At 50.5% G+C, this 26842-nt stretch overlaps 12 protein-coding genes across 12 annotated transcripts; 6 read left to right on the forward strand and 6 right to left on the reverse strand.

Moving 5' to 3' along the window:
- The first annotated feature begins 388 nt into the window (after positions 1-388).
- On the forward strand, positions 389-3734 carry BU24DRAFT_439178 (vacuolar protein sorting-associated protein 11). Its single transcript, XM_033530289.1, has 5 exons — positions 389-452; positions 505-573; positions 626-1558; positions 1607-1840; positions 1889-3734. The coding sequence occupies exons 1-5, from the start codon at positions 438-440 to the stop codon at positions 3557-3559; spliced, it is 2922 nt and encodes a 973-aa protein (XP_033387009.1). The 5' UTR covers positions 389-437; the 3' UTR covers positions 3560-3734.
- On the reverse strand, positions 3647-4985 carry BU24DRAFT_488757 (uncharacterized protein; the record flags this gene model as incomplete). Its single annotated transcript, XM_033533573.1, has 1 exon — positions 3647-4985. The coding sequence occupies one exon, from the start codon at positions 4983-4985 to the stop codon at positions 4137-4139; it is 849 nt and encodes a 282-aa protein (XP_033387010.1). The 3' UTR covers positions 3647-4136.
- A 1083-nt stretch (positions 4986-6068) lies between these two features.
- BU24DRAFT_458424 (uncharacterized protein) lies at positions 6069-6444 on the forward strand (the record flags this gene model as incomplete). The annotated part of the gene is made up of 2 exons (XM_033531631.1): positions 6069-6265; positions 6405-6444. 2 exons carry the CDS (start codon positions 6069-6071, stop codon positions 6442-6444), a joined length of 237 nt encoding a protein of 78 aa, XP_033387011.1.
- BU24DRAFT_101868 (uncharacterized protein) lies at positions 6442-7440 on the reverse strand. The gene has a single exon (XM_033520705.1). The coding sequence runs from the start codon at positions 7160-7162 to the stop codon at positions 6554-6556; it is 609 nt and encodes a 202-aa protein (XP_033387012.1). The 5' UTR covers positions 7163-7440; the 3' UTR covers positions 6442-6553.
- Positions 7441-10098, reverse strand: BU24DRAFT_101867 (AGC/NDR protein kinase). Its single transcript, XM_033520704.1, has 5 exons — positions 9237-10098; positions 8942-9185; positions 8627-8883; positions 8089-8568; positions 7441-8028 (listed from the first exon to the last, which is right to left on the reverse strand). The coding sequence occupies exons 1-5, from the start codon at positions 9857-9859 to the stop codon at positions 7719-7721; spliced, it is 1914 nt and encodes a 637-aa protein (XP_033387013.1). The 5' UTR covers positions 9860-10098; the 3' UTR covers positions 7441-7718.
- A 1582-nt stretch (positions 10099-11680) lies between these two features.
- Positions 11681-15388, reverse strand: BU24DRAFT_101890 (uncharacterized protein). The gene is made up of 3 exons (XM_033520706.1): positions 14888-15388; positions 12045-14765; positions 11681-11989 (listed from the first exon to the last, which is right to left on the reverse strand). Exons 1-3 carry the CDS (start codon positions 15259-15261, stop codon positions 11884-11886), a joined length of 3201 nt encoding a protein of 1066 aa, XP_033387014.1. The 5' UTR covers positions 15262-15388; the 3' UTR covers positions 11681-11883.
- Positions 15389-17409: 2021 nt separating this feature from the next.
- On the forward strand, positions 17410-18344 carry BU24DRAFT_488761 (uncharacterized protein). The gene is made up of 2 exons (XM_033533574.1): positions 17410-17757; positions 17829-18344. The coding sequence occupies exons 1-2, from the start codon at positions 17492-17494 to the stop codon at positions 18337-18339; spliced, it is 777 nt and encodes a 258-aa protein (XP_033387015.1). The 5' UTR covers positions 17410-17491; the 3' UTR covers positions 18340-18344.
- Positions 18345-18674: 330 nt separating this feature from the next.
- Positions 18675-19803, reverse strand: BU24DRAFT_418203 (uncharacterized protein). Its single transcript, XM_033526927.1, has 2 exons — positions 19386-19803; positions 18675-19297 (listed from the first exon to the last, which is right to left on the reverse strand). The coding sequence occupies exons 1-2, from the start codon at positions 19761-19763 to the stop codon at positions 18950-18952; spliced, it is 726 nt and encodes a 241-aa protein (XP_033387016.1). The 5' UTR covers positions 19764-19803; the 3' UTR covers positions 18675-18949.
- Positions 19804-19918: 115 nt separating this feature from the next.
- On the forward strand, positions 19919-21333 carry BU24DRAFT_101967 (uncharacterized protein). Its single transcript, XM_033520708.1, has one exon. It carries the CDS (start codon positions 20125-20127, stop codon positions 21019-21021), a length of 897 nt encoding a protein of 298 aa, XP_033387017.1. The 5' UTR covers positions 19919-20124; the 3' UTR covers positions 21022-21333.
- BU24DRAFT_447328 (uncharacterized protein) lies at positions 21032-22050 on the reverse strand. Its single transcript, XM_033530816.1, has 4 exons — positions 21958-22050; positions 21827-21911; positions 21348-21772; positions 21032-21298 (listed from the first exon to the last, which is right to left on the reverse strand). Exons 1-4 carry the CDS (start codon positions 22028-22030, stop codon positions 21153-21155), a joined length of 729 nt encoding a protein of 242 aa, XP_033387018.1. The 5' UTR covers positions 22031-22050; the 3' UTR covers positions 21032-21152.
- Positions 22051-22926: 876 nt separating this feature from the next.
- Positions 22927-23360, forward strand: BU24DRAFT_101958 (uncharacterized protein). Its single transcript, XM_033520707.1, has one exon. The coding sequence runs from the start codon at positions 23014-23016 to the stop codon at positions 23239-23241; it is 228 nt and encodes a 75-aa protein (XP_033387019.1). The 5' UTR covers positions 22927-23013; the 3' UTR covers positions 23242-23360.
- Positions 23361-24015: 655 nt separating this feature from the next.
- BU24DRAFT_430834 (uncharacterized protein) lies at positions 24016-25674 on the forward strand (the record flags this gene model as incomplete). Its single annotated transcript, XM_033529834.1, has 2 exons — positions 24016-24735; positions 24817-25674. The coding sequence occupies 2 exons, from the start codon at positions 24016-24018 to the stop codon at positions 25672-25674; spliced, it is 1578 nt and encodes a 525-aa protein (XP_033387020.1).
- Between the last annotated feature and the right edge of the window lie 1168 nt (positions 25675-26842).

Raw genomic sequence — 26842 nt, forward strand, 5'->3', positions numbered from 1 at the left:
AACGCAAGCTTGGATGATGACGCGCTCGTTGGGGGGCAAAGTAAACTTGCAACCGTTACGGGTTTGCAGGGTTGAGAAAAGGGCAGATAAGAGTCTCAATAGACGTTGAGAAATGAAGTAGAAAAGCTGGAGACGGAAGCCGTTCAGTGGAGTTGGGCCTCAGATGTTTGGGGGATGAAGAGGATGAAGGAGAGAAGAAAGGATCGCGGGAGAACAAGTGAAGGCAGCAGAAAGGGATGGAGCCCAAAGCGCGAAGGGCCAGATCACATGATGAAAACACTCAGCCTCAGTCGTGTAAGCGCTAGGGCAGCAGCGATTGGCTGGGAAAGGCGCGCGCAACCGTAGCTTGGCCCGCTCCCACCTGCTCGAGCTCCAAGGCCGTCACATAGCTTCCGCCAGCAGCTTTCCGACGCTGCGAGTATGGACTGGTGACAATTATGGCTGTGACTCCGGTACAAACGTATTGTTCTCTTGCTTAGGTATCAAGCTGACCCTCGTTCATAGTGGCAATTCAAATTCTTCGACGTCACCCAAGTCAAGCTTCCCGACGACGAGAGCTCATTCCTATCCGAAGTACGCTGTCCGTTCCCATGTACAATAACCACGTTGAACTCACATCTTATAGCCGGGCAATATAACATCTGTAATATCAGGATCGGAAAGCATCTTCTTCGGCAGCTCGGATGGCGTCGTTCGCATTGTATCGCAGGCCTTCAAGGTCGTGCGCTCGTTCAAGGCGCATGAAACCGGCGCAATCACGCACATGAAGCAAGTCTCGGGAACGGCACTGCTTGTCACGATATCGGAAGATCTGTCGAACGAGCCTGTACTCAAGGTGTGGGCTTTGGATAAATTGGAAAAGAAGACGGGCATTCCGCGGTGCCAGAGCACGCTCACCATACACAACGGACGAAAGCAATTCCCCATATCTGCTTTCGCGGCGCTAGAGGACTTGTCCCAACTTGCTGTAGGATTCGCAAATGGCGCTGTGACAGTTGTCAGGGGTGATTTGATTCACGACCGAGGCGCAAGGCAACGTACCGTGTTCGAATCGGAGGAGCCCATCACTGGCATCGAGCTCCGCGAGGGTAGCATAACGACTCTATACATCGCGACGACGAATCGAATTCTGACCCTCGTAATATCTGGAAGAGGCCAGGGACAGCCTGCAAAGACCCTCGATGAGCATGGGTGCGATGCATACTGTATGGCCGTGGACAAATCGAATCGCGATGTGGTTGTGGCACGCAATGACGCCTTCTACACCTATGGCCTCCATGGCAGAGGACCCCCTTTTGCATACGAAGGCGAGAAAAAGATGATATCAATCTTCAAAGACTATATCGTCATAGTCTCACCGCCCAAATCCAATGCAATGCCACGATCAAGTGCACTTCGGGCCTTCGGTGTGGGAGCAAGTGACGTCTTCAATACTTCCACATTCACTCTTCTCAATACTGAGCTGCGGTTTGTGGCACATCAAGAACAGCTGTCTTCTCAGGTTAAGGCTGTAGTCTCCGAATGGGGCGACCTCTTCGTTCTGACAACAGATGGAAAAGTTGGTACCATCCCCCTTTCCTACCAAACATCATCTAACTTTAATGAGATTTTCCGATACCACGAGAAACCTTTTAATCAAAAGCTCGATATCCTCTATCAAAGAAATCTCTACGTCTTAGCGATCAATCTTGCACAAAAGGCTGGGTTGGATTCCTCACAACAGAATGTCATTCTTCGCAAATTTGGTGATTATCTGTATCAGAAGCAAGACTATGATACAGCTATGCAGCAATACCTGAAAGCAATCGACAACACTGAACCATCACAGGTCATACGCAAGGTGAGCAGACCGAGCTTATTCATTTGCGCAGGGCTAACGTTGACATAGTTCTTGGATACTCAAAGAATCCATAATCTCATCGAATACCTGGAAGAATTACATGACCATCACAAAGCGACCTCAGACCACACTACGTTGTTGCTGAACTGTTACGCAAAACTCAAGGACGTCGATAAGCTCGAAGAATTTATCAAGTCTCCAGGTGATCTCAAATTCGACCTCGATACTGCCATATCTATGTGTCGCCAAGGTGGATACCATGACCAAGCAGCATATTTGGCTCGCAAGCATGGTGAGCACGAGCTTGTCGTAGACATCCTCATCGAAGACTCGAAGCGATATGCAGAAGCACTGGCCTACATATGGCGCTTAGAACCCGAAGTAGCGTATCACAACCTCCTGAAGTATGCCACTGTTCTCCTCCAGGAATGTCCAAAGGATACTACGCAACTCTTTATCGACTACTATACCGGTACTTTCCGACCTAAGAAGGATGCCATCGTGATCCCCAATGCGCCCGTGTCCTCCGGAATGGGCATGGGCATCAGTGCCGCCTCCAATGCCGTGCAGAACCTCGCTGCATTGCTTCCGCTTCCTTATATGAATGTCAGCTCGGTTTCTTCACCGCCAGCCGGGAGCGAGTCGAAATCCATAATGAGTCAAGCCCAAATCATTGAGACGAACGACGACGAACCGGCACCAGAATACAAAATCCCAAAGCCACGAACTGCATTTTCTGCCTTTGTGGACCACTCACAAGAACTCATCGTATTTCTGGAGGCCTGCATCAACTCCGAAAACCTCCGCGAAGACGATAAAGTGGACCTCTACACCACCCTTTTCGAAATGTATCTCCACACTGCCTCTTTGAAAAAGGACGGCGAGAAGAAAGCGTGGGAGGACAAAGCAAAGAAACTTGTAGAAGGAAAGAACATCCCCATCGATACGTCCAACGTGCTCCTGCTCTCGCATCTCACCAACTTCCGAGACGGCACCATACTGGTGCGCGAGCAGCAAGGTCTACACTTCGACATATTCCGCTCGTATACGTCCGTGAAAGACACCCAGGGCGCCATCCGCGCGCTCAGGAAGTACGGGCCCGTAGAGCCTGCACTATACCCAGCCGCATTGGCCTACTTCACTTCGGACCCGCAAATCCTGTCAGAGGCAGGCGACGAACTGGACTCTGTGCTCAAGAAGATCGACCAAGACGGCCTCATGGCGCCCCTCCAAGTCATCCAGACCTTAAGCACAAACGGCGTAGCAACCATGGGAATGATCAAACAGTACCTCTCCACGACCATCGAGCGCGAACGCCAGGAAATCGCCACGAATCGACAAACCATCCAAACCTTCCGCGCCGACACGGAGGCCAGACAGGCCGAGCTCGACAAGCTCAACACCAAGCCCGAAGTCTTCCAAGCCACCCGCTGCAAGGTCTGCAGCCAGCCCCTCGAACTCCCCGTCGTGCACTTCCTCTGCAAACATAGCTACCACCAGCGCTGCCTCAGCACCGACGAGGACGTCGAGGACGAGGCTGTCGAGTGTCCGCTCTGCAGCCAGCAGAATCAGACTGTCAGGGCGATTAGGAGAGCGCAGGTCGAGAGTGCGGAGCGGCATGACATGTTCTTGGATGCGTTGAAGAGGGGGAGAGACGGGTTCACTATCGTTAGTGAGTGGTTTGGAAGGGGTGTCATGGGCGTGGGTAGTGCGGAGTGAATGAGAGCGAGATGGATGGATGAATTATATATAGCCATCATACACACACATAGATATATCATAACGGTTACGATGAATTTAATATTTCCTGTTCTTGCACTTTCAGTGCCGTCGGACTTGGTTGGCTTCATCGTTTCTCTTGCCGTTATATGGTAGCCACCCCTTAACACGTAACACCGAAAGCATCTATAGATGTCTTCGAATAGATACCCAGTTAGTCAAAATCAAAAGGCTTGATGTCAGACTTCACACCAGATAACCAAGACACAACTCTGCTCCAAACCATCGTCAATTCAATTCAATTCAGTTCTCCCTCCCTCTTTTCGGGCAAAGTCATTATCATCCCCTCCTTTTTTGGTGTTGGGGGTGATCGACCTCACGTCGACTGACCCTACATTATCCTAACCTAACTCCTACGCCATGCGAGCAAAAGCATCCAAGAAAAAAGAGCCCTCGCCCTTATATACCTCAATCAGAAAATGAAAAGAAGAATCCCCGCATATCGACATAGAATCAGAGAACCAAAATATGAAAAAAAAAACGTGCAAAGAAACCTGCTATGACACAACGTTGAAGCTTAAAAGATCTGGCCCGCAATACCGACGACCGCGATCCCAGCCCCAACGCCGCCATACAGCTCTCTGCACTTTTTCGCCCCCGCGGCGCCAGATCCCCCACCACCGCCGCCGCCAGTGCCAAAGGCCGCGCAGGCTCGTACGTCGAGTTCGTAGCAGGCTCTACTACTGAGACTCTGGCATATGGAGCTCGCGCTGAGGGGCCCCAGACTCGGGACAGCGGTGATGACGGCGCCGGCGCCGTCGGGCGCACTCACGGTGACGCCCTGGCGGCCGTTTGCTAGAGCGTCAGTGCAGCTTGCAGCATCTGCCTGGCACGTACTATAAGCTGAAGAACACGCGGCTGCATTTGTGTAAGTAGTGGGTATGAAGGCGAAGGGGTAGAACTCATTGGGTACCGTCGAGCGGACGTAGGCGCCGGTGTTGGGCGTCTGGATGAAGGACGGGTTGGCGGTCGTCGTGATGGTCGCGAACGGGTTCTGCGTGGTTACTGTCGTGGGCGGGAACGAGGAGCTGGTCGGCAGGTTCGTCGGTTGCGATCCTACGGGCTTGATGGTGCCGGTGCATTGGCTTCCTTGGTCGCAGCACGCAACATGGTTGGCGTTGTCCAGAGCGCAGATTTGGTTCGTGCGGCAGCAGAGTCCCGGGGCGTTGAGGTTCACGCAAGCGTAGTAGCCCTGTGAGCAGCCGCCTGATTGACGCTTCATGAGCTCGAGGGTGCCGTCGGCGACTGTCTCATTGTCCAATGTTGGTGCGGTCTCGGTCAGCGGTGGGATGAAGTCGGCGAGCAGGTCCGGGGCTGCAGTCGCGAGGGCGAGCGGGAGGAAGAAGGGCAGAAGCGCATGCCGCATTCTTGAGCAATTGGTGTTTGGGTTCGAGGGTGGTGGAAGGAATGCGCCTGGCGGCGAGTGGAATGGAAAGATGATCGTCGTTCTACGAGGTCGCTATCGATATCGACAGGTGATGGTACGAGTACGATCTGGAGAGGCACAAGATAGCCGAAGAGCAACTGTAAACAATGGTAAGTGTTTGGACGAATGGGTGAGAGCGATCATGCAAGTCGGACGGGAACCATTGTAGTACGTACAATATATTCTTAGATGATGTAGAGCAGCAGTTGAATGGCGAACTATGGGTAGACGTAATGGGGCAGATTGTGTTGTTGGCTGTAGCTTGCTGCCATGCCAACGCACTTATGGGCAGTGCAGAGTGCAGGGTGGGAGGTTCAAGTTATTATTACTCGGCGACGGGCTGCATCCTCTTGCACGTGCAGTTCAGTACTTGGTAGGGACGGAGAAGCTGTCCAGCATTCCGATTGGCTCCGTCTCCCGTCTCGCTACCAATTGGCCATTGACCATACTCTGGGGACTGCTAACCTACAACACCTTTACCTTTACAAGTAACCATGGAGTACACTCCGTACATTGATAGACGTTACTCATAGAAAAATAGGAAAAACTACTGTAACCAACACCTTCAAACAGACCTCTCTACTCCGGCATACCGTAGTCAAACACCATCATCTCACTTACTAAACTCACTTTCCAAGCACGAGCTCACAGCATCTACTTCAAACCTTGAATCCATCTCACTTGATCAAGCCTCCCATGAAAGCACTTCAGTTGAACGAGCAAATCCTAATCTAAACACGATTACAAGAATAAGCACCTAATAGCCATAGTCCTCCTCCCGTTATGTTCAGACGTTGACCCAAACCCCAACTCCACCAATCACACCCCGTGCTCCGCCGGTCCAACCCCGGCTAAACCACCCTCTCCATCCCTCCGCCTCCCGCCGCCAAAATAATTATCAAACTCTCTTTCTTCCTTCCTTCCATACTTCCTTCTTTCATTCACACTCCAACCCACAACCTCACCCTCACCACACCCACCAACCTCCCAACCCCTCCTTCACAGCAAGCAGACCCATCAAAAATGTCAAGCTACAACCCCGCCTCCAACACCGGCGCCGCCACCGGCGCGCAACAGACAGGCTCGATCACCGACGACCGCTCCCGCGCCGTCGAGTACACGTGCGGCGACTGCGACTCGCCCGTCGCGCTCAAGCGCGGCGAGCCCATCCGCTGCAAGAACTGCGGGCATCGTGTCTTGTACAAGCAGAGGACGAACCGGTAAGTGTTTTCTCGGACAAAGCAGGAGAAGGTGGACAAAGCGCCGGTGTAAGGGGAGTGGATGAAGGGGAAGGAAGAGTTGGGAGTACGTCGGGCGAGACCTTTTGCTGACGGGGATTTTGTGTACAGTATGGTGCAGTTTGAAGCTCGCTGAGCCAACCATTCCAGCCGCGACCTAATCGATAATGACGGGCGACAACAACTACAGCGGTTGGCGCAAGAGAAGTTCTCAAGGACGGACAGACGACGTTATTTTCGAGCACCGACGAGGTCATGGAAGCGGGGGTGCTATTGCGGAGGAAGATGATTATGGATGCCTGGCATGAACGAACGAGCACGCAGCGAGGAAGGGAAAAGGTCGAAGCACACGATTACAAACACATACAATACCCGCAACACAACATTCACACCCACGACCCCGGAGAAGAGACCAAGACTAAGGCCCAGCGAACGGAAAGGAGACCAGGCGATCGAATAATGGAACATGATACCTACGGCTCGGGATTTTAGATTGAAGGCGCTCGGCCAAATACCCCAATGAAAATGAAATAAATTACAAAGAGAATGAAAAACAAAAATATCCATACAAGGCTTGATCCAGTTTTGGTCCCTGCGTAGACGTGATGTCGAAGGATGTGTTAGAGGTGACGTCGGAAGGGTGTATGATAGACGTGATATCGCGAGAACATGTTTTGTTTTGAACTGGTTCGATCTCATATCGTTTGATCTGTGAATTTCTTGATTCGATTGACTCTTCTCGTTGGATGCAATGATGATGTGATAACGCAAGATGATATATGCCTGCTTGGCCCGCTCAAATATGCCCCAGAAACAAAAAGCTTTAGAAAAACAAAGAGTCAAGAAAAAGAGGTCACGCCCGGGATGCCTATCAATCATTCGATGCCTCTTTGGAACATGCAGCCATCATTCAAGTGGAAAGGTGCCCGCTTGCCTTCCGCCCGCCTATCCATGGACCACGTACTGTGCTCGAAAGATTCGTACACTCGATGCTTCTGACCCAACTCCCAGTGTGTTGAAAAAGGAGTATATACCATGCGTACCATGCCACCCAGAACTAGTTACGTCCGTCAACGACAATGCCGCTCATACTCAAATCAAATGTTTTCTAGAAATTTTCACATTTCCTGTTCACCTAAGACACCTTCTGGATATGCATTCAAGCGTCCCGTCTGTGATCCATCGTTGCGCCGCCACACATAATAAGGCCGTTGAAAAGAAGAACGCAGTTGGTGCATGTGAGGGAGAGGGCAGCAAAGCGCAGCAAAACAATTGGCCTAGACCTTGAATCGATTCTCATCTAAGGTGGCATATGCGAGGGTGTGGGGTTTACCGGAAGCGAAATCTTCTAGTTTATCACTGAATAAAAGGAGAGTGCTCGGGAAAGGTTCGTCGTAGCTCATGCAAGGCCATGCAACATCATTGTGCGTTACAGTTAAGTACCACGGAATGCGTCGAAGCGCTTGTAGGTATATCCGATGAAAGGCAGGCTCATCTCGGCCGCGACATCGTCACCTGCCTGTGCGGTCTGGGCGCGGAGGGCTGCGCTGGTGTCGTTCTGATCGATCTCGTCGATGGGGAAGTACTGCGTATCGATGTTGGACTGGAGCTTAGGCTCGAACGGTGCACGAATACGGCGGAGACCATCCCACTGTACGCCACGGAAGAATGGATGCTGCTTGATTTCGTATGCACCGTGAGCTCCACCGTTGCGACCGAGGCGATGCTCGGCATCACAGATCAAGCTAGTGTAACGTTAGATCCCGCACCTATCAAAGTTAAGATAACAACGAATGTAAACTCACCGCTTGATGAAGTCCTCCGCCTCTGCACCCAATTGCTGGTCGGGAGGGAAATGCAAGTTACGAGGCCAATCGACAATCTTGCGGTATGTGTCATGCGGCTCTTCGGCGCAGAATGGCGGCCAACCGATCAAACATTCAAACATGATCGTACCAACAGACCACCAATCGCATCCGAAATCGTAACCCTGGCCACTGAAAATCTCCGGAGCGATGTAATCGGGCGTGCCTACGGTCGAGTATGCAAGCTGTCGTCGAGACTTCCTCCAAGTGTTGATCTGGGCACGGTTGCTAACAGTCAGATGGATCTGGTCCAAGTTCATCGAGTTTCGGTTATCCCTCGCAGACTTGTGTGCCCCGCCCTGGAGTAGCTTCTTGTAGTAAGAAGCCTCGTGCTCTTTGTGGAAACCAGTAGACAGACCAAAATCAGTTAGCTTGATGTGGCCACCACGGTCTAGCAGGATATTGTCAGGCTTGATATCACTGGAAATAGTTAGTTACGAACGTAAATTATCCACGTCGAACGTCGGGCAGATATTACCGGTGGATGAAGCCAAGTTTGTGTACAGCTTCGATTGCAAGAGTGATCTCGGCCATGTAGAAACGAGTAATGTCCTCTGTGAAAATCTCGTACTTGATGAGCATAGTCATCAAATCACCACCAGGCAAGAACTCCATCAGCATGTACAGGAATGTAGTATCTTGGAAGGTGGTGTGGAGCTTAACGACCCAAGGGCTGTCAGACTCGGCGAGAATATCTCGCTCGGCGCGGACGTGAGCTAATTGGTCTTTCTTGAACTGTACATTTTTGTCAGTTGTGTCATTCACCAATGAGGTGACGATTGAAGCCGCATACCATCTCGGATTTCACAAGCGACTTGAGCGCATAGATCTTGCCATCATTCTTCCTCTGAACGAGTTTGACCTCTCCGAAGGCACCCTTTCCGATGATCTTCAATGTGGAGAAGTTCTCTGGCCTCTCCTTTGTCCGCAAGAAACGTAGATACTCTGCTTCTGCCCGACGCATGCTGGCGACCTTCTGAGCTCTGCGGTTGTCGGAATAGGAGGGGTCCTTCATGATTGCTTCCAGCTCCAGCGCTCTGGATTATGATCAGTTGGCGATTCAAGCATTGTGACTCTCACAAACCTACCTCTGGTTTCGGTCGCGTGCTCGCTGAACGCTATCCTTGAAGAAAGTGCTGACGAGGTTTACGGACAATTGTGACTGTCGTCGAATGTTCTCACTGTAAAGATTTGGATCCTTTGCCGGGGGCTCCTCATCATTGAGGGAGGGTTGCCTGGGCACCTGTTGAGACAGATAGCTTCCATATTGCTGGTGGCCGCGGTCACCGGCGGTACGAGGGCGCTGCTGGCCAGGAGAAGGTTGGCGTCCACCATATGGGCTGCCAGAGCGGCCACCTCCACCGCCGAGATGCTGGTGGGAAAGCTGATGGACCAGACCATTGGCAGCATCATTGAATTGCCGCTGGTTGGGGGCTTGCAAATTGCCCTGTTGCCCCTGGTATTGTCCCTGCTGGGCTTGCTGCTGGTACGGGTTCCCGCCCATGAAGTAGCCAAACCCATTGTTCTGCTGTTGCGTTCCCCATACCTCCTGTTGGCCAGCCTGATTGGGGTATACGGGTTGTGGGAAGGTAGAGGGAGTGGTGGGGAATGCCGGTCCACGGTCTTGGTTATATTGGTCACGATTACCACCACCGCCCAAGCCGAAGTTGAGCTGCAGGCGATTGCCCTGCTGCTGTTGTTGGTTGTTCATGGTGAATGAAAATCGGATGTGGTTGAGGAGAGTTTCGTTGGGATGCTCAGAGATATGGCTACGAATCGAGATCACCCTTTAGGGGAGGTGGTGGAGAATCCGCGAGTCGTTCGAGGGAGGAGGGGGCAGTAGCGGCCCAAGTCGCCGCGGGGAAATTCGAGAGGTGGTCTAGCACGGCTGTTTCATAGGAGAAAAGCAGCAGCTAGGCTAGCTATTTAGAAACCCGGCAGATGAAGGAGGGGAAAATGAAGGTAGCAGAGGGGGGGATGCCGGTCCTAGGGTGTGGAAGGGGGAGAGGAGAGGAGAGGAGAGGAGAGGAGAGAAAGAGAGTGTGTGTGAACTTGTGAGAGTACAGAGAGGACAAGGTAATGGCAGAGGCAGAGAGGCAGAGGGAGTGTGTGGTTGTGGAGCTTACCAGGTATGCAGTAGTGGATGGAGAAGGTGCAGCTGGCTAGTGCAACTGCTAGTTACTGCTTCTGCTAGTAATTGTTGCTACTGTACGGAGCAGTAGGGGAAAGACTCAATAGTAGAGTACAGCACAGCACAGCAAAGCAGATCAGAGCAATAATGCAGAACAGTTCAGAGGCCAGACTAGTTGAGCCAGACCAGACCAGACCAGACCAAAAAGGACAAGGGGGGAGGGGAGCAAGATGATGAGGAAGAGAAGTAAAAGGATGGGCCAAGCCAGTCAGGGATGAAAAGCCAAAGGGAACTCTACTCAGTACGAGTAGACCAAACGGCGGCAGCGGGAGAGATGGACCTAGCAATGGCGGATGGCGGTATGGAGTAGAAGAGGAGTAAGTAGAGCTCAGTTTAGGAGTAGTTAAGTTAAAGTGGGAGAATAGCGAGTAGTGAGTAGTAGTGAGTTTAGGAGGAGAGACTGAGGATATCTCGTCTCGTAGTGGCGGTAGTGGGTGTTTGGTGGGTGGTAACAGTTTAAGAGACGGCGGGCTAGTACGGATTAGGCACATTTCTAGGATACTTGTATCCCCCGCGGCTCGTGCTTGTCCAACTTGTTCCTTTTTCCCACCCAAAGACCACCCACGGCACGGGATCCACCCCGTCCCTGATTCGCCCGAAACCACCACAACGCGGGCCGAACCCAGAACCAAACCAGCGCTCAAGCATGTGCTCGAATATCTTCAACGCCACGTCCAAATAGCTATTGATCTCAAACAGGAACTATAAATCTTCTATCTATTCAGCACTCGTATAATCAGAACCAAATACGGCTTAGATCCTGAATCCAAACACCAGGTTCCTCATAGCACCACTCACCGCATAGGATCAGAAGGACCTAAACATATGTCAAAGGATGGAAAGCGATGATGGACAGATGGACAGTATAAGACGTCAACAACTTTTTCTTCTCGTAGAACGATGGTCAGATTATTCAATGCTCCTGCGTTTCTATTCGCTATGCGCTACTATCCTCCTTTTCCTCCCTTCTCTTTCAATAAAACACATTAGATCATTACACAAAGATATAATCAATCCCCCGTCACCATCCACCAACGATGACAACTACAGCAACGACAACGATAGCAATGCAACAGCAGAGTCTAATACTCTACTTTACGATGATGCAGTAAAGCATGAAGAAAACGTGCTCCGATGACCCCTTCAATTGCAAAGAGGGGGGAGTGTCCTTTCCAAATGGACAAAGGGTATAGAACTCGGGGTTCCACGGCGTTGTGGTACCCTCGAAAGTTAAAAGAAGAAGAAGAAGAAGAAGAAGAATGATCTCCTCTCGCTCAATCAGGCGAGGGGGACATGGGAGAAATCAACAATAAGAAACCTAAAAATGCCTCTCCTGTTAGCTATGAGATTGGTTGCCTGCAGGAGAGTTGGGCAGTGGAAAGAAGTATCTCGTTGCTCCCGTGTAAATGCTGATTTTCAATCCAAGAAACGCCAGATGCCCGAGCATTCGTCCTTCCGAACGGCTCAGGATTACGAATAAACATTGTGGGGGTTGAATAGAAGGTTTTGTGGTGTCGTGTCAAACGATCAGCTCTGCGAGTCGTCTAGGCATTAATTGCATTAGGGCTCTGCTCCATCAGAGCCTTGACCTTTTCGCGTTCGGTCACGATATCGGCTTGGAGTTTTCTGGTTTTCCTCATGGCCTCGTCCCTGGGGATTTGTTAGTATACGTTTACCACCATTCATCTAGTATGGAAATGCTTACCTTTCGAATTGGAGGTCGGCAACCTCGATCTGGGCCATGTTCATGCGACCGACCACTTCCTCCATCTCGTGGTCAGCGTCGCGCAGCGCCTTCTCGAGTTCACCGACCCGCTTCTCGAGAAGCTCCGTACGGGTGGCCTCGGCCATCGACATGGCCGGTCCAGTGGTCGTCTGATCAAGGCGCGGCGACCTCTGACTAAATACTGGGGAGGTCGGCGAGTTTGGCGACAGTCGAGGGCTGAGCAATCCATTCTTGGCTCGGTGGAGTAGGCTGTTATGGCTCTCTCGTAGAGCCTGTACCTCCTCCTCGTGCTTGGAAATAGCCTCTTCCGAAGATTGTTGTGCCATGAGGACACTATCCTCAGCGGACTTGAGCCTTCGTTCAAGCTCGATGATCTTCTCTGTGGACGTGAACTGTTCTTTCTCACCACGAGTGATCGCCTCGGTGAGTCGGGTGCGAAGAGAGCTATTCGACAGAAGCTGCTCTTGAATTCTCTCTGAAAGTTCGTCCATGCGGGTTGCAGCCGCCAACAGCTCGGTGCTGAGTTTCTGCTCTTTGCCAAGATGTTGGAGTTCGGACCTTTGCAAAGCACGAGCCTGCTGTCTGTATTGCTCTGCTTCCTTCTGAGCCATGTCGCGCTCAGTCTCTGCATCGGAGATGCTCTGCTTCAACAATGCCAATGTTCGCTCTGCCTCGGCACCGGCATTATCCAAGGAGTCTTGCGAGTCCATCTGTCTGATGCGAGCAATGGAAAGTGCATGAGTAGTCTGGAGTTCTCCCAGAGCCTTGTCTAGGGAGACGGACATAGGCTCGTTCTCGATGCGGATTTCTGGGATAGTGATATCGTGATCCTGGAGCAAGCCACGCAGGGAGGCTGTCTCTTGTTGCGCGCGATCTAGATCCATGCGCAAGCCACCCAGACCCTTTTCGCATTGCCACTTCTGATCGAGAGCATCGTCAGCTCGTCGTCGAAGCGAATTGACTTCTTCCCTGAGATGGGAAACCTCTTGGTGGAAAGCAGTCCTGCGAGGCGTGAGATTGAGGGCGGCATCTCGCTCCATCTCGAGCTCTTTAATGCGCTTCTGGAAATCCTTTTGCTGCATTTCCTGTCGTTGGAGAAGGTGCTTCAAGGCTTTGTGGAGTGCATCACGTTGCTCTTCAAGTTCCTTTACGGGGTTGCCGGCGACGTGCTGCTCTTGAGGTGATACAGGAACAGATCGATCTTTGACAGAGTTGGATCGAGATAGTGACCCTCGCTTGGGGTTGAAGGAAGAACTTCGGGCGAGGGAGTTGGATCGTGAAAGGCCAATCTTCGGAGCGGATGGTAAGGGTGCTCCAGGGTCTTCGGCGATGGATTGGAAACGGGTAGACTGTTGAGAGATCTCTTGCTGCATTCTGCGGGCATTCTGCAGTGTCTGGTTCTCATTGCGCAATGTTTGAATCTCTTGCTGCATGCGCGTGCTTTCGTATATTAGGCTTTGGGTCTGAGAGGCCTCAGACTCCAGTCCTTCAAGGCGTGCCTTGAGCTGTGGAACGACTTCGTCGCGAAGGTTGTCTGCCTCGTTGCGATGCTGTTCGAGCTGTTCGCGTAGTACGGAGAGTAGGTCTTCGAAATTTTCTTTCGCCTGTCTCTCTTCGCTCAAGCGTCTTTTTAGGTCGTCCACAGCAATCTCGAGTTCGCGGACCTTGCCAGTAGGGGCTGTGGTAGATTTGCTCTCAGTGCTGACGCGATCTTCAAGCTGTTGCACCTGCTCTTCCAGGTCCCGTCGACGTCTCAATTCGTCTTGCAGGCGCTCGGCCATGTGGACCTTCAATTGCGCTCGTTCTTGTTCTGCTTTGCGACGGAGCATTTCCACCTCTTCTAGTTTCCCTTCTGTGTCGGTGATGGGAAACCTGATGGAGCTAGTTCCAGAGTCTGAGTAGTAGTCGCTAGTCCTCCTGTTTTCTGAAGTGAAAGAACCGCTCTCGGCCTTATACCGCTCGACCTCATCTTCAAGTTCCAATTCTCTTCGTATGGAGTTGGCCAATTCCGAGCTGACTTCGCGAAGTTCTCGTTCCAGTTCCTCCACATGCGCATTCATCTGGGGAGAGCTCGAAAGCAGTGGAGTACCTGGGACATTGAAGTAGGAGGACTGTCCGAAGGAGTTGGCGACGGGAATATCAAGCCCTGCGGGTTTTGCTTTGACTGCCATGTTGCCGTTGGGGAAACGCGGTGATGCTGCAGGGGATATGGATCTGTCTGAGAAGGGGGTCGTGGGCGATTCAAGCCCGGTCTGTTGCTTCGAAGAGTTCCAACCGAAGAAGGAACCGAATTTAGTACCACCAGCGGGCGACTTTGGCTTGGGTGGTTGTACCTCGGTTGGCGAGATGTCGTAAGGGTCCTCGTCTATGTAATCCTCTGTGACACCGTCCAACTGCAGTCTTAGTGGTGGACGCGGTTGTTGTGAAGTTTGATTATATACGGGCATATTAGGCATAGTAGGGGATCGAATGTGTGAGCCTTTGGCGGAAGGAGCGACCTGTATCTTCAATTCAACGCTGTTGCTGACTGATCGACCATGCCTTGGACTCTTTACTGCGAAGGTATAATTATTGTAGTTGTTCGAGGTGCTGGTTGTACTGGTGGTGCTGGTGTTCTTCGCATAGGATAGTGAACTCTTCCGCGATATAAAGGCCCCTTTTGGAGCGGTTGTAGACACTGGTGTTCGGCCGTGAGGATTCCTATGGAGCAAAGTCAGACGACTGATGACAGGACACAGAAGCAGTATCGAAGATGGATGTGGATGGAAGGACGAGACAAAGATAAAGGCCAGCGTCCAAGACAATGAAATCTTGGTACTTACTCGTCGAGGTTCCTTGGTACGAAGAGGTCGTCTTCGGCTGCGAAAGACGGGGACAGGACGGGATTATTACTATTAGACGAGGAGGTGCGTCCAAGAGAGGTTCTATCTACAACCTGGTTCTTATTGTATTCAGCCGAGACGAATCGACCTGCCACTGGAGAGTTGGCTGGCAACGGCTTCCTGCGAACAGGGGACGGTACCGGGTTAGTTGAGGTCTGAGATCTGAACGCAGCGAAGGACGATATGGCAATCGTGGCCAACGTGGGAGGGTTGGAGCGAGGCGGCGAGGGTGAGGACGAGGATGAGGATAAGGACTGTTGGAGCGAAGAGGAAGCATCCGCGCGAAGGCGCTCGGGCGGGTTCGCTGCTTGCATATCTATTGTATCGTATTCTGCGCTCTTAATCCCCGCTCATGATCTTGCACAAATCAAGGGTGGTCGCGAAGCGATGGTCTGGTCAGTCGGTGTGTGTGAGTAGGTAAGTGTGTGTGTGGGCGCAACCTGGTGGGTTGACTGGACTGGTACGAGGCTGTTGCAATCGATGGTACCAGGTAGGGGAGGAAAAAAAGGAGACGGTGAGGGCGAGGCGCGTTCGGCAATAATGGGGCATGAACCGCAGAGGGAGCTGAATGGATCGCGTGAAGGCCCTTTCGACGCTTCTGAGCAGATCACCAGTCCTGAATTGGACGTTCTTGAAGGCGCTCAATCTGCGTATTGGCCTGGGCTGCCTGTTTGGTTCGACGAAGGTGGACGAAGGTGGAGAAGGAGACGGAGACTCGGCAGGGGGTCACTGGGGGGGAGAGGCTGCACCGATGCAGGTACGCGCGCTGGTTCCGACCAATGATGATAAAGCACTCGTCGCAACGAGCCGCCGCCAATGCATCAACCAACACACGGGACGGATCTATTGTACTGACTGGTAGAATGTCCTCCGTATGGTGTATCTAGGATGTGTACGCTTGCAAAGGGGGTAATAAGTGGGAGAAAGAGGGTGGGGTGGGATGAGATAGGATGAGGGGGAGGAAGAGTAGGACTGGAGGAGTGAGTGCTTCAGTGGAGCGGTCAGGATCAGACGGAGTTACGGACTCGAGTGGGAGGAGGAGGAGGAGAAGGAGGAGGGAATCAAACAATAATAACTAATGATAATAATGGCCTCTTCCCTCTGCTGTGAATAGGTTTCGCTGTCATGCCAGGTGTACTCCGTATATTCGATTCGATTCGGATGCTGACTCTTTTCTGTTACGTTGTTGTCGCAAGGTGAGGTGATGTGAGATGGGATGAAATGAATGGTGAGGTTCAGGATGCAGGCTGTCTGACTGACTTGCTCGTCCTGTTGTCATCTCCGGCAGTCATTCATTGTTATTGTTATTATTATCATTATTATGATTCTTATTTGCTGGGTTGCATTTTTCTGCAACAAAATCGGATGCGACTCTCCCACTTGATGCAATGTCTTTTGCATTCCCGTGCTGGCTTGCATACGAAACAACTTCGTCCCACCCCTCGGACCATCACTATGCGGACAACCGACAACTAAACTCCTTAGGCATCCACTCTCCCCCAGTCCAAAGAAACAACATGATTGGCCTTGTAACTACGGAGTAGACTTTACATCTCTACTGCTACTTGTAGCTGGGCGAACGCTGGACAATACTGCGACTCTGCGACGCTTACAGTGGCCGCCTGTATCTGCCAGTCGACGACAGACACCTTCTACGGTATATACAGTAATTAGAGCAAAAAAGAACATGACTCGAGGCGAAAGCCAGTGATGGTTATGGCGCCCGCCGCGGCTCTTGTGAGATTGCGACCATGATTCGCCGAGTTATACCTACCATCTCAATAAGGCCAGCGCGGGTCTGGCCGACTCCTCTTTGGGAAAAAGGGACGGCCTATCGATCATCTGCTGAGCGATAATTTCTTTTTGAAGATTTGGGATGATGTGCAGACCGTTGGTGATTACAATAATGATCTGATACAGTGGGGGGAGAGATTGCTCATTTTTGACTGCTCTATGCAAGTGGTTTGCCTGCCTGTGCATTTGCCATTTGATGGTGAATACCTTCATATTCCATACTCTACACTCGATGATTGAATTTCCATTGACTTGGTGCCATATTTTCTTTCACCACGCCTCAAAAATAAGGCTAGTGATATCTCTCAAACTATGTACGACTCTCTCTCTCCCTTTCAAGAAACTATTGTGCGCCGGTCATTGAGGCGCTTTAAGCGGCTCGTGACGTTGAATTGCGCAAAAGGTCGCAAACGCCGATCCTGCCAATCGATAGTTAGATAGATCAACACGGGAGAATGTCTTTAGCTTTGGATAGACCCTGAATAGAAGGCCCTACTGTATATGTACCATGATCAAGAAAGGATGGTTCTTTAATTGCGATAGTCCAGGTCCGCTCTTTCAGGGACCACGAATAGAGACAGAGATAACTAGCGGGAAGGTGGATTAACATTTTGCCGACCTCCTTCCATACAGCCCGCATGACGAAGCTCGAAACCGCAAGAGCTCGACAATTGTCAAGCGTCTGGCATCTTCAAGCATTTCAAGCGATCAGTCCTTACAGTTCCTTAACGATCCTCGGCAATTGAAATCATGTCCTACCATTCACCCCAACCCTCCCAATCATTCTACCAATCCACACCTCCCCCACCACCTCCCAAGCCCTCAGCGCATTCAAGCGGCCACGCAACTCCATCCAACAACGGTCCTCCGCTCCCACCAGCCCCACCACAGTCCTACAAAGACAATAATCAAGCAACCTCATTTCATCCGTCCTTCCAAAACCCACAAGAAACAGACCAACCGCCCATTCAGCCGCCAGAAGATGGTTGGCTGCCGAATGTTTTAAAAGACAAGACGTACGTCATCACTGCAGCACCCATGAAACGCACAACGCTTCGATCGCTGAACAACATGCCCAACGCAACAGGACCGTAGACCTCCACCACGTGCTGCAAACCCCCGATCTCCAGAGCGCCCTCATCCACAACCCCGACACCGCCCATCCGTCGATCCCCGCATCCACCACGCCAATCCAGAACTTACTCGCGCAGAACATCGCGCTCGCGAAGAGCTTAAAGCAGCTCGAGGCGCATCTCCAACACCAGAGAGATAGCACGCAGTCGCGACTGCTGTCACTGAGAGCTTTAGAGCGGCAGTGGAGAGCGAAGCAGGCAGAGCAAGATGCGGCGTTGAGGGAGTTCAGCCCCCCGGCATTATACCAACGCCTCAGTGCTGCCGTTGGCGAGCAGGAGGCATTGTGTCGGGGACTCGAAGAGAGCTTCCTCGAGGGCGACAATATCGGCGGGACCGATACGGTTGCAAGCGAGCGAGAAGTCACCGAGTTCGTCCGTAGGCTTCGAGAAGGTCGGAAGGTATCCTACCTACGCGCAGAGCGTAAAGATAGATGGGATCAGGGAAGAGTCGGCGGCTGGCGATAGGATAGTCGTACGCTGTTTCTTTGTTCACGTTTAGAACATTCCCACATAGGCGCTTGTACAACTTCACTCGGGAAAGGCCTGTGAAACAAGCTATTCCGAGATCGTCACACAACGCCCATCACCACATGGTCGATTCGAAACAAACACCTCGACGATCGGGTGCAAATCACTGATGGCTATCCTTGTGTCTAGCCGCGCCGATGAATGACCGATGACGCCTGTGTCACCTCAGATATAGACAGGCCATGTTTCCCCTTCTCCAGCAATGGAGATAATGCCACTGCACGCACAAACTCTGCATCGAAACTAAGATGACATATTGTTGTCATGCTGGCAATAAACGATTACACAGATACCCAAATGTATGAGCATTCATAATTTACAACGCTGATATGTACTGCATACTCTATATCCATCGTGACTATTCTAATTTTACAGTTCGTCCATAGTCTGCATTCCAGCAACTCTATAGATCGTAATTGTTACAAATATATGCGAGACCATAGCCACATAAGCTTCCAAATCGGTAGGCCATTTGTTGCGCGTTTCCATCATCCTTTGCTTCTAGCATCGTATTGACTCTTGCCCTACACCATTTCTGCACAACAACCTACTCCCAGATACCAAACCACCTCTTCACCTTTCTCCTCCTTATACCATCCTCGCCAACGTAGTACCTAGGGTCCTCCTGGTACTCCTCGCCCCTCTCCTCAGCCTCCCGTATCCTCTCAAGACGGTATTGCTTCCTCTTCTCGACCTCCTCAGCCTTCTTAAGGCGCTTCTGCTTCGCAATCTCGCTCTCATGCGCTACGTGCATCTTATAGACGTCAATGAAGCGCGACGCGCTCTCAATCGGATGGCGCAGGAAATCCTTCTTATCGGGAACCTGATCCCCGAAGATCGTCTTGGACATGAAGTCCATGTACCAAGCCGCGATCGCCAGAGTTACGAGAATACCCTACGCAGGAAAAAGACCCCACATTAGTCTCTAGACCATACGATTCTCCATAGTCTTCCGTAATTTGGGGAAGAGAGGTACGACTCACCATTGAAATCCACAAGTGAATCGCCTTGTTGTTCAAGAACCAATGCGAGAAAGTTCCTTCCGGACTCATCATGTTGGGATACTTCTTCGTGCGCATGCGCTGCTTGTCTTCGGCGGTGAGCTTTGGTCCATAGCTCTTCTGCTGCGTTTCGCTTCGCGGGGTCCTCTTTCCGTGTGAGGGGGGCCGGTACTTGTCCGGCTGGGGGATCACGGGCTGCTTGTTGCGGAGCTGCTCTGCGAGCGTCCTTGGCCGCGGCGTTGTGGATGCATGGCGGAGGGATGCTGTGATGGGGAGGAGAGGGTGTGCGCGGGGGCGGAGGAGGTGAGGACCCCGCGGGAGGAGAAATCGTGGTATCGAGTGTAAGGGTATCGAGGCCATTGTATTGTGGGATTGACACCGTGAGTTCGTGGTGCAATTGGGTGTTATGCAATGGTTCGATGGGAAGAAGATTTGGGGTTCTAAGGGAAAAAATATTTCGCCGAGGCCGAGCATTACTTTCTATGGCCTCTGTTTGGATACATGTAATTCGTCCATCTTCATCCAATTCTTTTTCTACATCTTTTCTAGCCAAATCAAAAGCTTTATCTACATGATAAATTCGTAGTGAATTTCGACGAAAGGGAGTTCTCTAGCTATTTCACACTGTCGTTATCGAGTCTACTAAGCTAACAAGTGAGCCATCACTAAAACTAACACAGTATCTAGCTTATTCTGATCACAATATATCAGATACGATTGGATGGCCCCCCAACCGCCCTCTTTCGGCTCTCAAAAATACTGGGAAACGCGATTCGCCTCTAATTCCCAACCTTTTGAATGGCTAGAGGCGCCGTCAGCTTTGGATACCTACCTTCTAGAGGCTTTCAAAACTTCCGGCGATAAGAAACCAGAAATTTTACATATAGGATGTGGAACTTCATTACTTTCACATCATCTGTGCGAGCTTGTCGGTGATCCCGAACGTATACACAATATAGACTACTCTCCAATTGCAATCGATATTGGAAAGAAAAGGGAGATCGAAGCTCACAGTACGCACACTGGACAGGAGCCTCCAGGATCTCCACCGAAATCACCTCAACCAAAGTACATGCGCTGGTCGGCCATCGACTTACTTGATCCTAATTCCTTGCTGGAAGTCTGCAATGAAGCCAGCTATTCAGTATTCGTCGACAAATCAACTTCCGATTCGATATCCTGCGCAGATGATGTCGATATCAAACTTCCTTACTCAATCAACACATCTAAATCCCCCATACGCTCAGGATTAAATGTGTCACCGGAGGCAATTCATCCATTACATATCTTAGCGATCCATCTCGCGTTTCTGGCGAAGCCAAAGGCCCGCTGGTTAGCTCTGTCATATTCTCTAGATCGGTTCCCTTTCTTGCAGCCTCCACTTAAAGCATCTGGGACAGGTTCTAGTCGGACGGATGATCTTGATGATATTCCAAAGAATATCATAGACAATGGACTTCCAGATCCAGCGTTGTTGTGGAAACTAATCAAGACACACGAGATCGAGGTCCCGTCTGAGCAGCCCAATCAGCCGAAGATATCACACTTATTGTACATACTTCAGCGGACGGATGTGCCGTTGTTTGTTATCGATCAGAGCATAGACAATGTCATCTAGATGCCGGCGACATTCAATATTGCATCATAAAATCATAGTATATTCACTAAGCGTCATTCTATCTTACCAATGCCCTCAGACGTGGTTCTAGATGCCATGAATAATACGTTCCACAAGATTGCAATACCCACTCAGTCATCCTTCTTCAACCATTCAGATGACGCCTCATAGATAGCCGAGAACGAGTTGTCCAAAGAAAGAAATCGTTCAAAGACATCCACCTCCACACGCTTTAGAAAGTGCAAAAATGCAACAAAAATGAAGTCCGCGTACGATACTATATCCAATGAGTCATTTTGTCAATCAAACATGCGTAATTAACTCACATGTCTCGCCTAGGAAGAAAGGTCCGCCGTCTTTCGAATTCAACAGATCAACGAATTGCTTAGCAGGCGCTTTAACTTCTTCCCAGCACTGTTCTACACTCTTCGACTTGTAGTAGTCGGATAGAGGCATTCCGAACCTCACTTTACGGGTGTCGTAGAAGTACTGCGCTGACCTCTCAGGCAGGATGTCGGGTACTTTTGGAAGCGTCAAAGTCATGAGGGGATCCCTAACCACGGCTATCAAGTCGCGGACCTGTAACACGATGGGGTCATCCAAGTGGAGAGACGGCTCGGGATACCGCTTCTCGAGCTCGAAAATGATATTCCACGAATCCATCATCAACGTGTCATCTGCGAAGCGGATTGCTGGACTGGAGTAATCTGCCGAAACACCAGGTGCGTTTCTGTCATTTGGAGGGAGTCCACTTTGAAGGTTTCTGTCAATGTCTGATTGGGGCGAATGATTGGGGATAGCTTACAATGACTTGAGTTTTGGAGCGAGATCAGGGTATTCGATCCAATCCGTCCTGTAGTCGACACCCTTGAAGTTCAATGCCATTCGGGCTTGTACTGTTAGCATTCTGGCGTTATAGATTGCATTATCGCTTACTTTTCCATGGATTCAAGGACCATGACGCTTTGGGTGGCGTGCTCGGGAGATCGTAAAGTACTACTTGGCTCATGTTGATTCACTGTGCAATAGTTTGAAGAAATTGGGTAGAAAATTATGTATGTTCTCTAATTATCGACGAGATGTTGCGGAGTTTGTATCTCAGGCCATATATATTCTGCGGTACATTTGTCATCACCAATAGATCTTACGCCCTGGAGTTGACATTTGAACCTACCAGTTACTCTACGGTTGTATATAAACTAGGCCGAAATAGGTTACGCACCCTGCAGTAGTCCAAGGCTCACTCAACCACAAGATACGACCACTAATAATCACCGCTACATCAAGTCACAGCCTTGCGATTAATGCTTTACACTACAATGCCTATTCTCGACGCAGAAGCTATTTTTATCCCGTGTCTATAGTCGTGTAACATTGCTATCTTTTGCATTTCAGCATCTGCAGTAAAGCTCATTCGTACAGGATCAAGATGCGTAAACTGATACTTGAGTTCCTTGGAGCGAACGTATAGCCTCTTATAGCAGGACCAAACAACTTTCAAAACAACTTCTCTTACACCCGCCGGTGTAAATTCGCCGGTACATGGGATTGTACCCTGCCTGCACGTCCTTCGACAAGAAAAGCTTGGTTGAACGCCGACCAACGTTCTGGACGCTATTCGTCCGCTTCTCTACTTAATGATCTCAATGATCGTGACCCCTACAAGACTACTCCCACAGCCACCACCACCTCCGTCACGACTGATATTTGCAAACTGCATGTGTAGCAGACCGGCGTCACAAGCGCAGAACTGGCTCGTTATGAAAAGAAACGTTCCACTATCTAGGCTCAGCTGTTGGGTTGTTTGTGGCCGGTGAGGTCGGGCCTCCCACACTCCCGCCTCCCAGCTCAGTTTCCGCCCCCAAATTTTCCAGGAGACACCGTCCGATGCCCTAGGCTACCATCAACGAATCGTTGACCCTGCCTTGCGCCTAGCAAGGAAGAGGCGCACGCAAATGGGTCCCGTTTTCTGCCCTAGTTCCAGTCCCACAGATGCTGGGTGCGGGATTGCTCGTACTAATTGAGCATTCGCCCGTATGGGGAGTCGTGAACATATCAGCATTCGTTACTACTCTTCTTCTTATTTGCCACTTTACAGACTCCATTTCTGTGATTATAGTCTGCTCTCTGTTGTATCGCTATTTCAATAGTTTCCTACGACGTACTCCTGTATTACAGTCTTGCTACTTGTACTCAGGCCCGAGTGATTGCACCGCATAACGTGGACATTGTTGGGGGCCGTATCAGGAGGCTCAGGAGGCTTTCACTCAAACAAGCATTTTTTCCAGTAACCCCAGGAAACATTTTTACTTCGCTATAGGGTCTGTTTGCTATTTAAAGTCCCCTTGGTTCCCGAGGAGGTGCCTTTACGACCTTTTTTGCGACATCTGATTCAGTAACACTTGATCTACGGTGTACCGCGTTTAAACAAGTGCGGCTCTTTACTGATCAGTAAAAATGGATCGGCACCTGCTGTCACCGGATAGCGCGAAATCACCAATTCAAGGTTTCGTTGGTGCGGGCGTTAAAAGGAGGGATACCAATGACAGTATCTCAGATGAACAACAATTTGAGACACGAGTTAGCAGAGGAGACACACAGCGAGGCGAGCGACGAGACTCAGACTATGGCCATGCTCCAGATTCGCCACCTTCCCCACCTGAACCTCTGTATGACTCTCCGAACTATCCCACTGATGGAGATATTTCGATGCAGAATATGGATCGACCATACTCAATGTCGCCCGGGACAACAAAAGGAGACTATGGATTCGTTGGTGGCCGTTTTGACGAAAGTGACAAGCGCTCGCTTCTATCCACTCCCAAGAAATATGACCACCGCGAGACACGGCTACACCTCTTGAAAAACGGTTCATATCGACTAGTGCTCACCATCATCTTCTGCGTACTCATCGCCTTCTCTCTAAAGTGCTACGAAGGCTTCGGCAAACCCAGGATTCTCGGCAAGACTAGGGTACGTTGGTTCAATGCCCTCATGATTGGACTGTCTTTGGCGCTGGGTCTCAATCTAGCATCGTCATTGAAGAGTTATGCCGTTACTCTACGATGGTCCCTCCTCACAAGACGATACGTCTCACTGGAAGTCTTCGACCTGATCCTCAGCCTTGAAACCCTTACCAAAGTAGGAAAACTCATGATCATCTCCTTTCCGGGCGTCCGCAAATTCAAGTTCCTCAAGAAGCTACCGTGGTTCCGCGAAGCACGCGACGACGGGACCAGATTGACATGGCTCGTCTGCCTGCTCTGGCTCATGGTCAACGTCGGCGCCCAAGTTCTCGTGGCCTGCCTGTCGCTCTTCTGGCCCGTGGACCCAGCCGATGCCACGCCTCTGATGAAATTTGGTGACGTCGTCGTCTCCGACCTCAACCAGTGGGCATTGGACCCTATCGTAGACAACCTGAACGCCTCGCATCTGGAGAAGGCATGGTTCGCAGGCAACGAGGCAGCTGCATACCCCTGGTTCTGGGTCAACCAGTCGAAGACCGACTTGAGTTCCCTGGCGGGCCCTCCTTACTATAAGATCGAAGACGCCTACTACGAGTACCGATTCCTCAACCGTAACCCCGATCATGAATTCTCGCAATACCTCGTGTCCTCCAGAACCGTCCACGCCAAGGCAACTTGTGAGGAACTCGTGCTCGAGAGCACTGAGGTCGAGGAAACGGAAGAGGGTGCATTCTTCGTCAATGCAAAGGTATGTGATACCTCTCCCCTTCCTTGAAGCTGCATATCTGGAGTGCGCTACCCTACACTCAATTTACTGACTGTATCATAGAGAGCAGACGCAGGCCCCGATGCCAATTACGACGTATACTGGCTGACAGAAATCACAACCGGCTCGATAAGCTGGATGGCATCTGTATACGAAGGATGCGGCCCTCGATGCACAAACTACACAATCTACCAGCACACCGATCTCAAAGACATAAAAACCCCAGCGCTGTTCCTCTGCGAAAACACGCTGGGAGAAGTCAAAGGTGGAGAAAACGACTTCACCGGACTGAGCGAGCAAGATCGCAAGGCTCTTTACAGCAACGACGAGTTCGCGCGCATTGCCGCCGGCGCCATGGGCTGGACAGGGTACACATTCAACTCGTGGTACGATCGGCAGACGCGAAGCTACACGCGCGGCTCGAAGTGGGCGCCGTACGAGATGATGACGGGAAAGAAGGAGAAGATTGCGGATATGCTAGCGATTTACACGATCGGGGCGATCGCGGCGTTCGACGACCACGGCCTACGGTACACCATCAAGAACCAATGGACGAAGCCCGTGCAGGGTCAGCAGCTGACTGTCGACTGGGCGTGGATCTTCGGACTCCTCGGAGGCATCATACTCATCCAGACGGCCGCTCTGGCAGCGCTGTTGGCGTTCGCGAATAAGTCTATCATCCGAGACGAGAGCCACTTCAGCATGGCGATGCTGCTGAATCCAGTGGTGAGCCGGCTTGGGCAGGAGGGTATGAACATGACGGGAGACGAAATCAAGACCCATCCGAAGTTGCTGTGGAAGAGGATACGATACGATTACCGGGAGGGCAAGGACGGCGAGCCGAACCAGGTGTCTATCTTCTTCCAGGGCAAGGATATGCTGGAGGCGCGGCGAAGTTGGGCGGGTGGCAATTATATATAGACTACATATGCATAAGGATACCCCTGAAATTATTCATAAGGTTTTTTTCCTGCAACTACATATCCATGGCTACTCGTCATTCTGATCAGAAGTGATATCAGGCTATCTCTAAGCTCCAACATCTTCCAACAACACATGACTCTGATAGCATTCTAGGCAATCTGCCTGTCATGTTCTCGTCTCCCATTCATACTGTAATTTTCCCCATTAAGAAACATCCCCTCAAACCATATTCCAGAATCCCACTAAACATTCTCATTCATATAAGCCGTCTTCTTTTGATGATAACTAGAAAGCCTGTGGAAGGCAACAAAAGCTAGAACTAACGTAGTACTGATACAAGTGCGTTAAGAAGAAGAACATACAATGCCATGATACGACAATATACAAGTCAAAAACATATTCTGTATCTAGAATTGCGCCTTCCTTAGCATCATTGCTTAAAGCACAGATACACTACTTTTACATAGACAGGACAGAGAAAGCCATTCCCTTAAAGTACATTTTTCAATAATAATAAGAGTACCTAAATTACTTGATAACGAATCTGTACCATACCACCATACATCTAATTAGACTTGCTTTTGCTATTAAATCGTCTGTCAATGCAGCATTCTGTATATTCTATACTTCTGTCACTACCACTGCAACAATACATCCTCGCCCAAAGCCTCTATATAAAGTATGCACAGTGGTATGTCCTGGGAGACATACAGTATCCTCTATCATATGAAAATATCGGAATGCCAGACAAGCGAGGAAAGGAAGGAGACTGTGTGAACGCACACTGACCAGTCCCTTCCACCGCATATGAGCAATGTCCCATGTATTGATTCTACCATGTGGTTTGTCGCAGTATGTACGTGACTCCTAACGCAATTCCCCTCCTTCTTTGTATATAGTAGGCTACCTATTCATGCTTCTATGTGCGCAATTAGTCTGTATATCTCTATACAATTGACATAGTCAGAGTACCTATTGTTATCAATTATCTATGTGTCCCTATGTTGCTTGTTTAAATCACCCTTTCTTCTAATACGCCTCACTGCATGGCTTTTACGCGTAACCAGTTTTTCTTCTGCTTGTTTACAGTGTATGTCTAGGGGTAGGGCAAGGCAACAAAGAGACGCAGCCACTGCTTCCTATGTCGTAGTTAGATAATGCGTAT

The sequence above is a fragment of the Aaosphaeria arxii genome, assembly GCF_010015735.1.
Source record: "Aaosphaeria arxii CBS 175.79 unplaced genomic scaffold BU24scaffold_2, whole genome shotgun sequence".
Taxonomy (NCBI): Eukaryota; Fungi; Ascomycota; class Dothideomycetes; order Pleosporales; genus Aaosphaeria; species Aaosphaeria arxii.

What these genes read in the sequence shown, in the direction of transcription:
- BU24DRAFT_439178 (XM_033530289.1), top strand. An exon ending in TTCTGACAACAGATGGAAAA is followed by an intron (nt 1,559 to 1,606) that starts GTTGGTACCATC and finishes AACTTTAATGAG; the next exon opens with ATTTTCCGATACCACGAGAA. An exon ending in CATCACAGGTCATACGCAAG is followed by an intron (nt 1,841 to 1,888) that starts GTGAGCAGACCG and finishes ACGTTGACATAG; the next exon opens with TTCTTGGATACTCAAAGAAT.
- BU24DRAFT_101868 (XM_033520705.1), bottom strand. Translation starts at nt 7,162, where the DNA reads ATGATTGATAGGCATCCCGGGCGTGACCTCTTTTTCTTGACTCTTTGT.
- BU24DRAFT_101867 (XM_033520704.1), bottom strand. Translation starts at nt 9,859, where the DNA reads ATGAACAACCAACAACAGCAGCAGGGCAATCGCCTGCAGCTCAACTTC. An exon ending in GCACGCGACCGAAACCAGAG is followed by an intron (nt 9,186 to 9,236) that starts GTAGGTTTGTGA and finishes ATCATAATCCAG; the next exon opens with AGCGCTGGAGCTGGAAGCAA. An exon ending in CGCTTGTGAAATCCGAGATG is followed by an intron (nt 8,884 to 8,941) that starts GTATGCGGCTTC and finishes AAAAATGTACAG; the next exon opens with TTCAAGAAAGACCAATTAGC.
- BU24DRAFT_101890 (XM_033520706.1), bottom strand. Translation starts at nt 15,261, where the DNA reads ATGCAAGCAGCGAACCCGCCCGAGCGCCTTCGCGCGGATGCTTCCTCT. An exon ending in GTACCAAGGAACCTCGACGA is followed by an intron (nt 14,766 to 14,887) that starts GTAAGTACCAAG and finishes TTTGCTCCATAG; the next exon opens with GAATCCTCACGGCCGAACAC. An exon ending in GCCGACCTCCAATTCGAAAG is followed by an intron (nt 11,990 to 12,044) that starts GTAAGCATTTCC and finishes ACAAATCCCCAG; the next exon opens with GGACGAGGCCATGAGGAAAA.
- BU24DRAFT_488761 (XM_033533574.1), top strand. Translation starts at nt 17,492, where the DNA reads ATGTCCTACCATTCACCCCAACCCTCCCAATCATTCTACCAATCCACA. An exon ending in AATGTTTTAAAAGACAAGAC is followed by an intron (nt 17,758 to 17,828) that starts GTACGTCATCAC and finishes CCAACGCAACAG; the next exon opens with GACCGTAGACCTCCACCACG.
- BU24DRAFT_418203 (XM_033526927.1), bottom strand. Translation starts at nt 19,763, where the DNA reads ATGGCCTCGATACCCTTACACTCGATACCACGATTTCTCCTCCCGCGG. An exon ending in TTCACTTGTGGATTTCAATG is followed by an intron (nt 19,298 to 19,385) that starts GTGAGTCGTACC and finishes TTTCCTGCGTAG; the next exon opens with GGTATTCTCGTAACTCTGGC.
- BU24DRAFT_101967 (XM_033520708.1), top strand. Translation starts at nt 20,125, where the DNA reads ATGGCCCCCCAACCGCCCTCTTTCGGCTCTCAAAAATACTGGGAAACG.
- BU24DRAFT_447328 (XM_033530816.1), bottom strand. Translation starts at nt 22,030, where the DNA reads ATGAGCCAAGTAGTACTTTACGATCTCCCGAGCACGCCACCCAAAGCG. An exon ending in GTCCTTGAATCCATGGAAAA is followed by an intron (nt 21,912 to 21,957) that starts GTAAGCGATAAT and finishes TAACAGTACAAG; the next exon opens with CCCGAATGGCATTGAACTTC. An exon ending in TTTCTTCCTAGGCGAGACAT is followed by an intron (nt 21,299 to 21,347) that starts GTGAGTTAATTA and finishes CATTGGATATAG; the next exon opens with TATCGTACGCGGACTTCATT.
- BU24DRAFT_101958 (XM_033520707.1), top strand. Translation starts at nt 23,014, where the DNA reads ATGCTGGGTGCGGGATTGCTCGTACTAATTGAGCATTCGCCCGTATGG.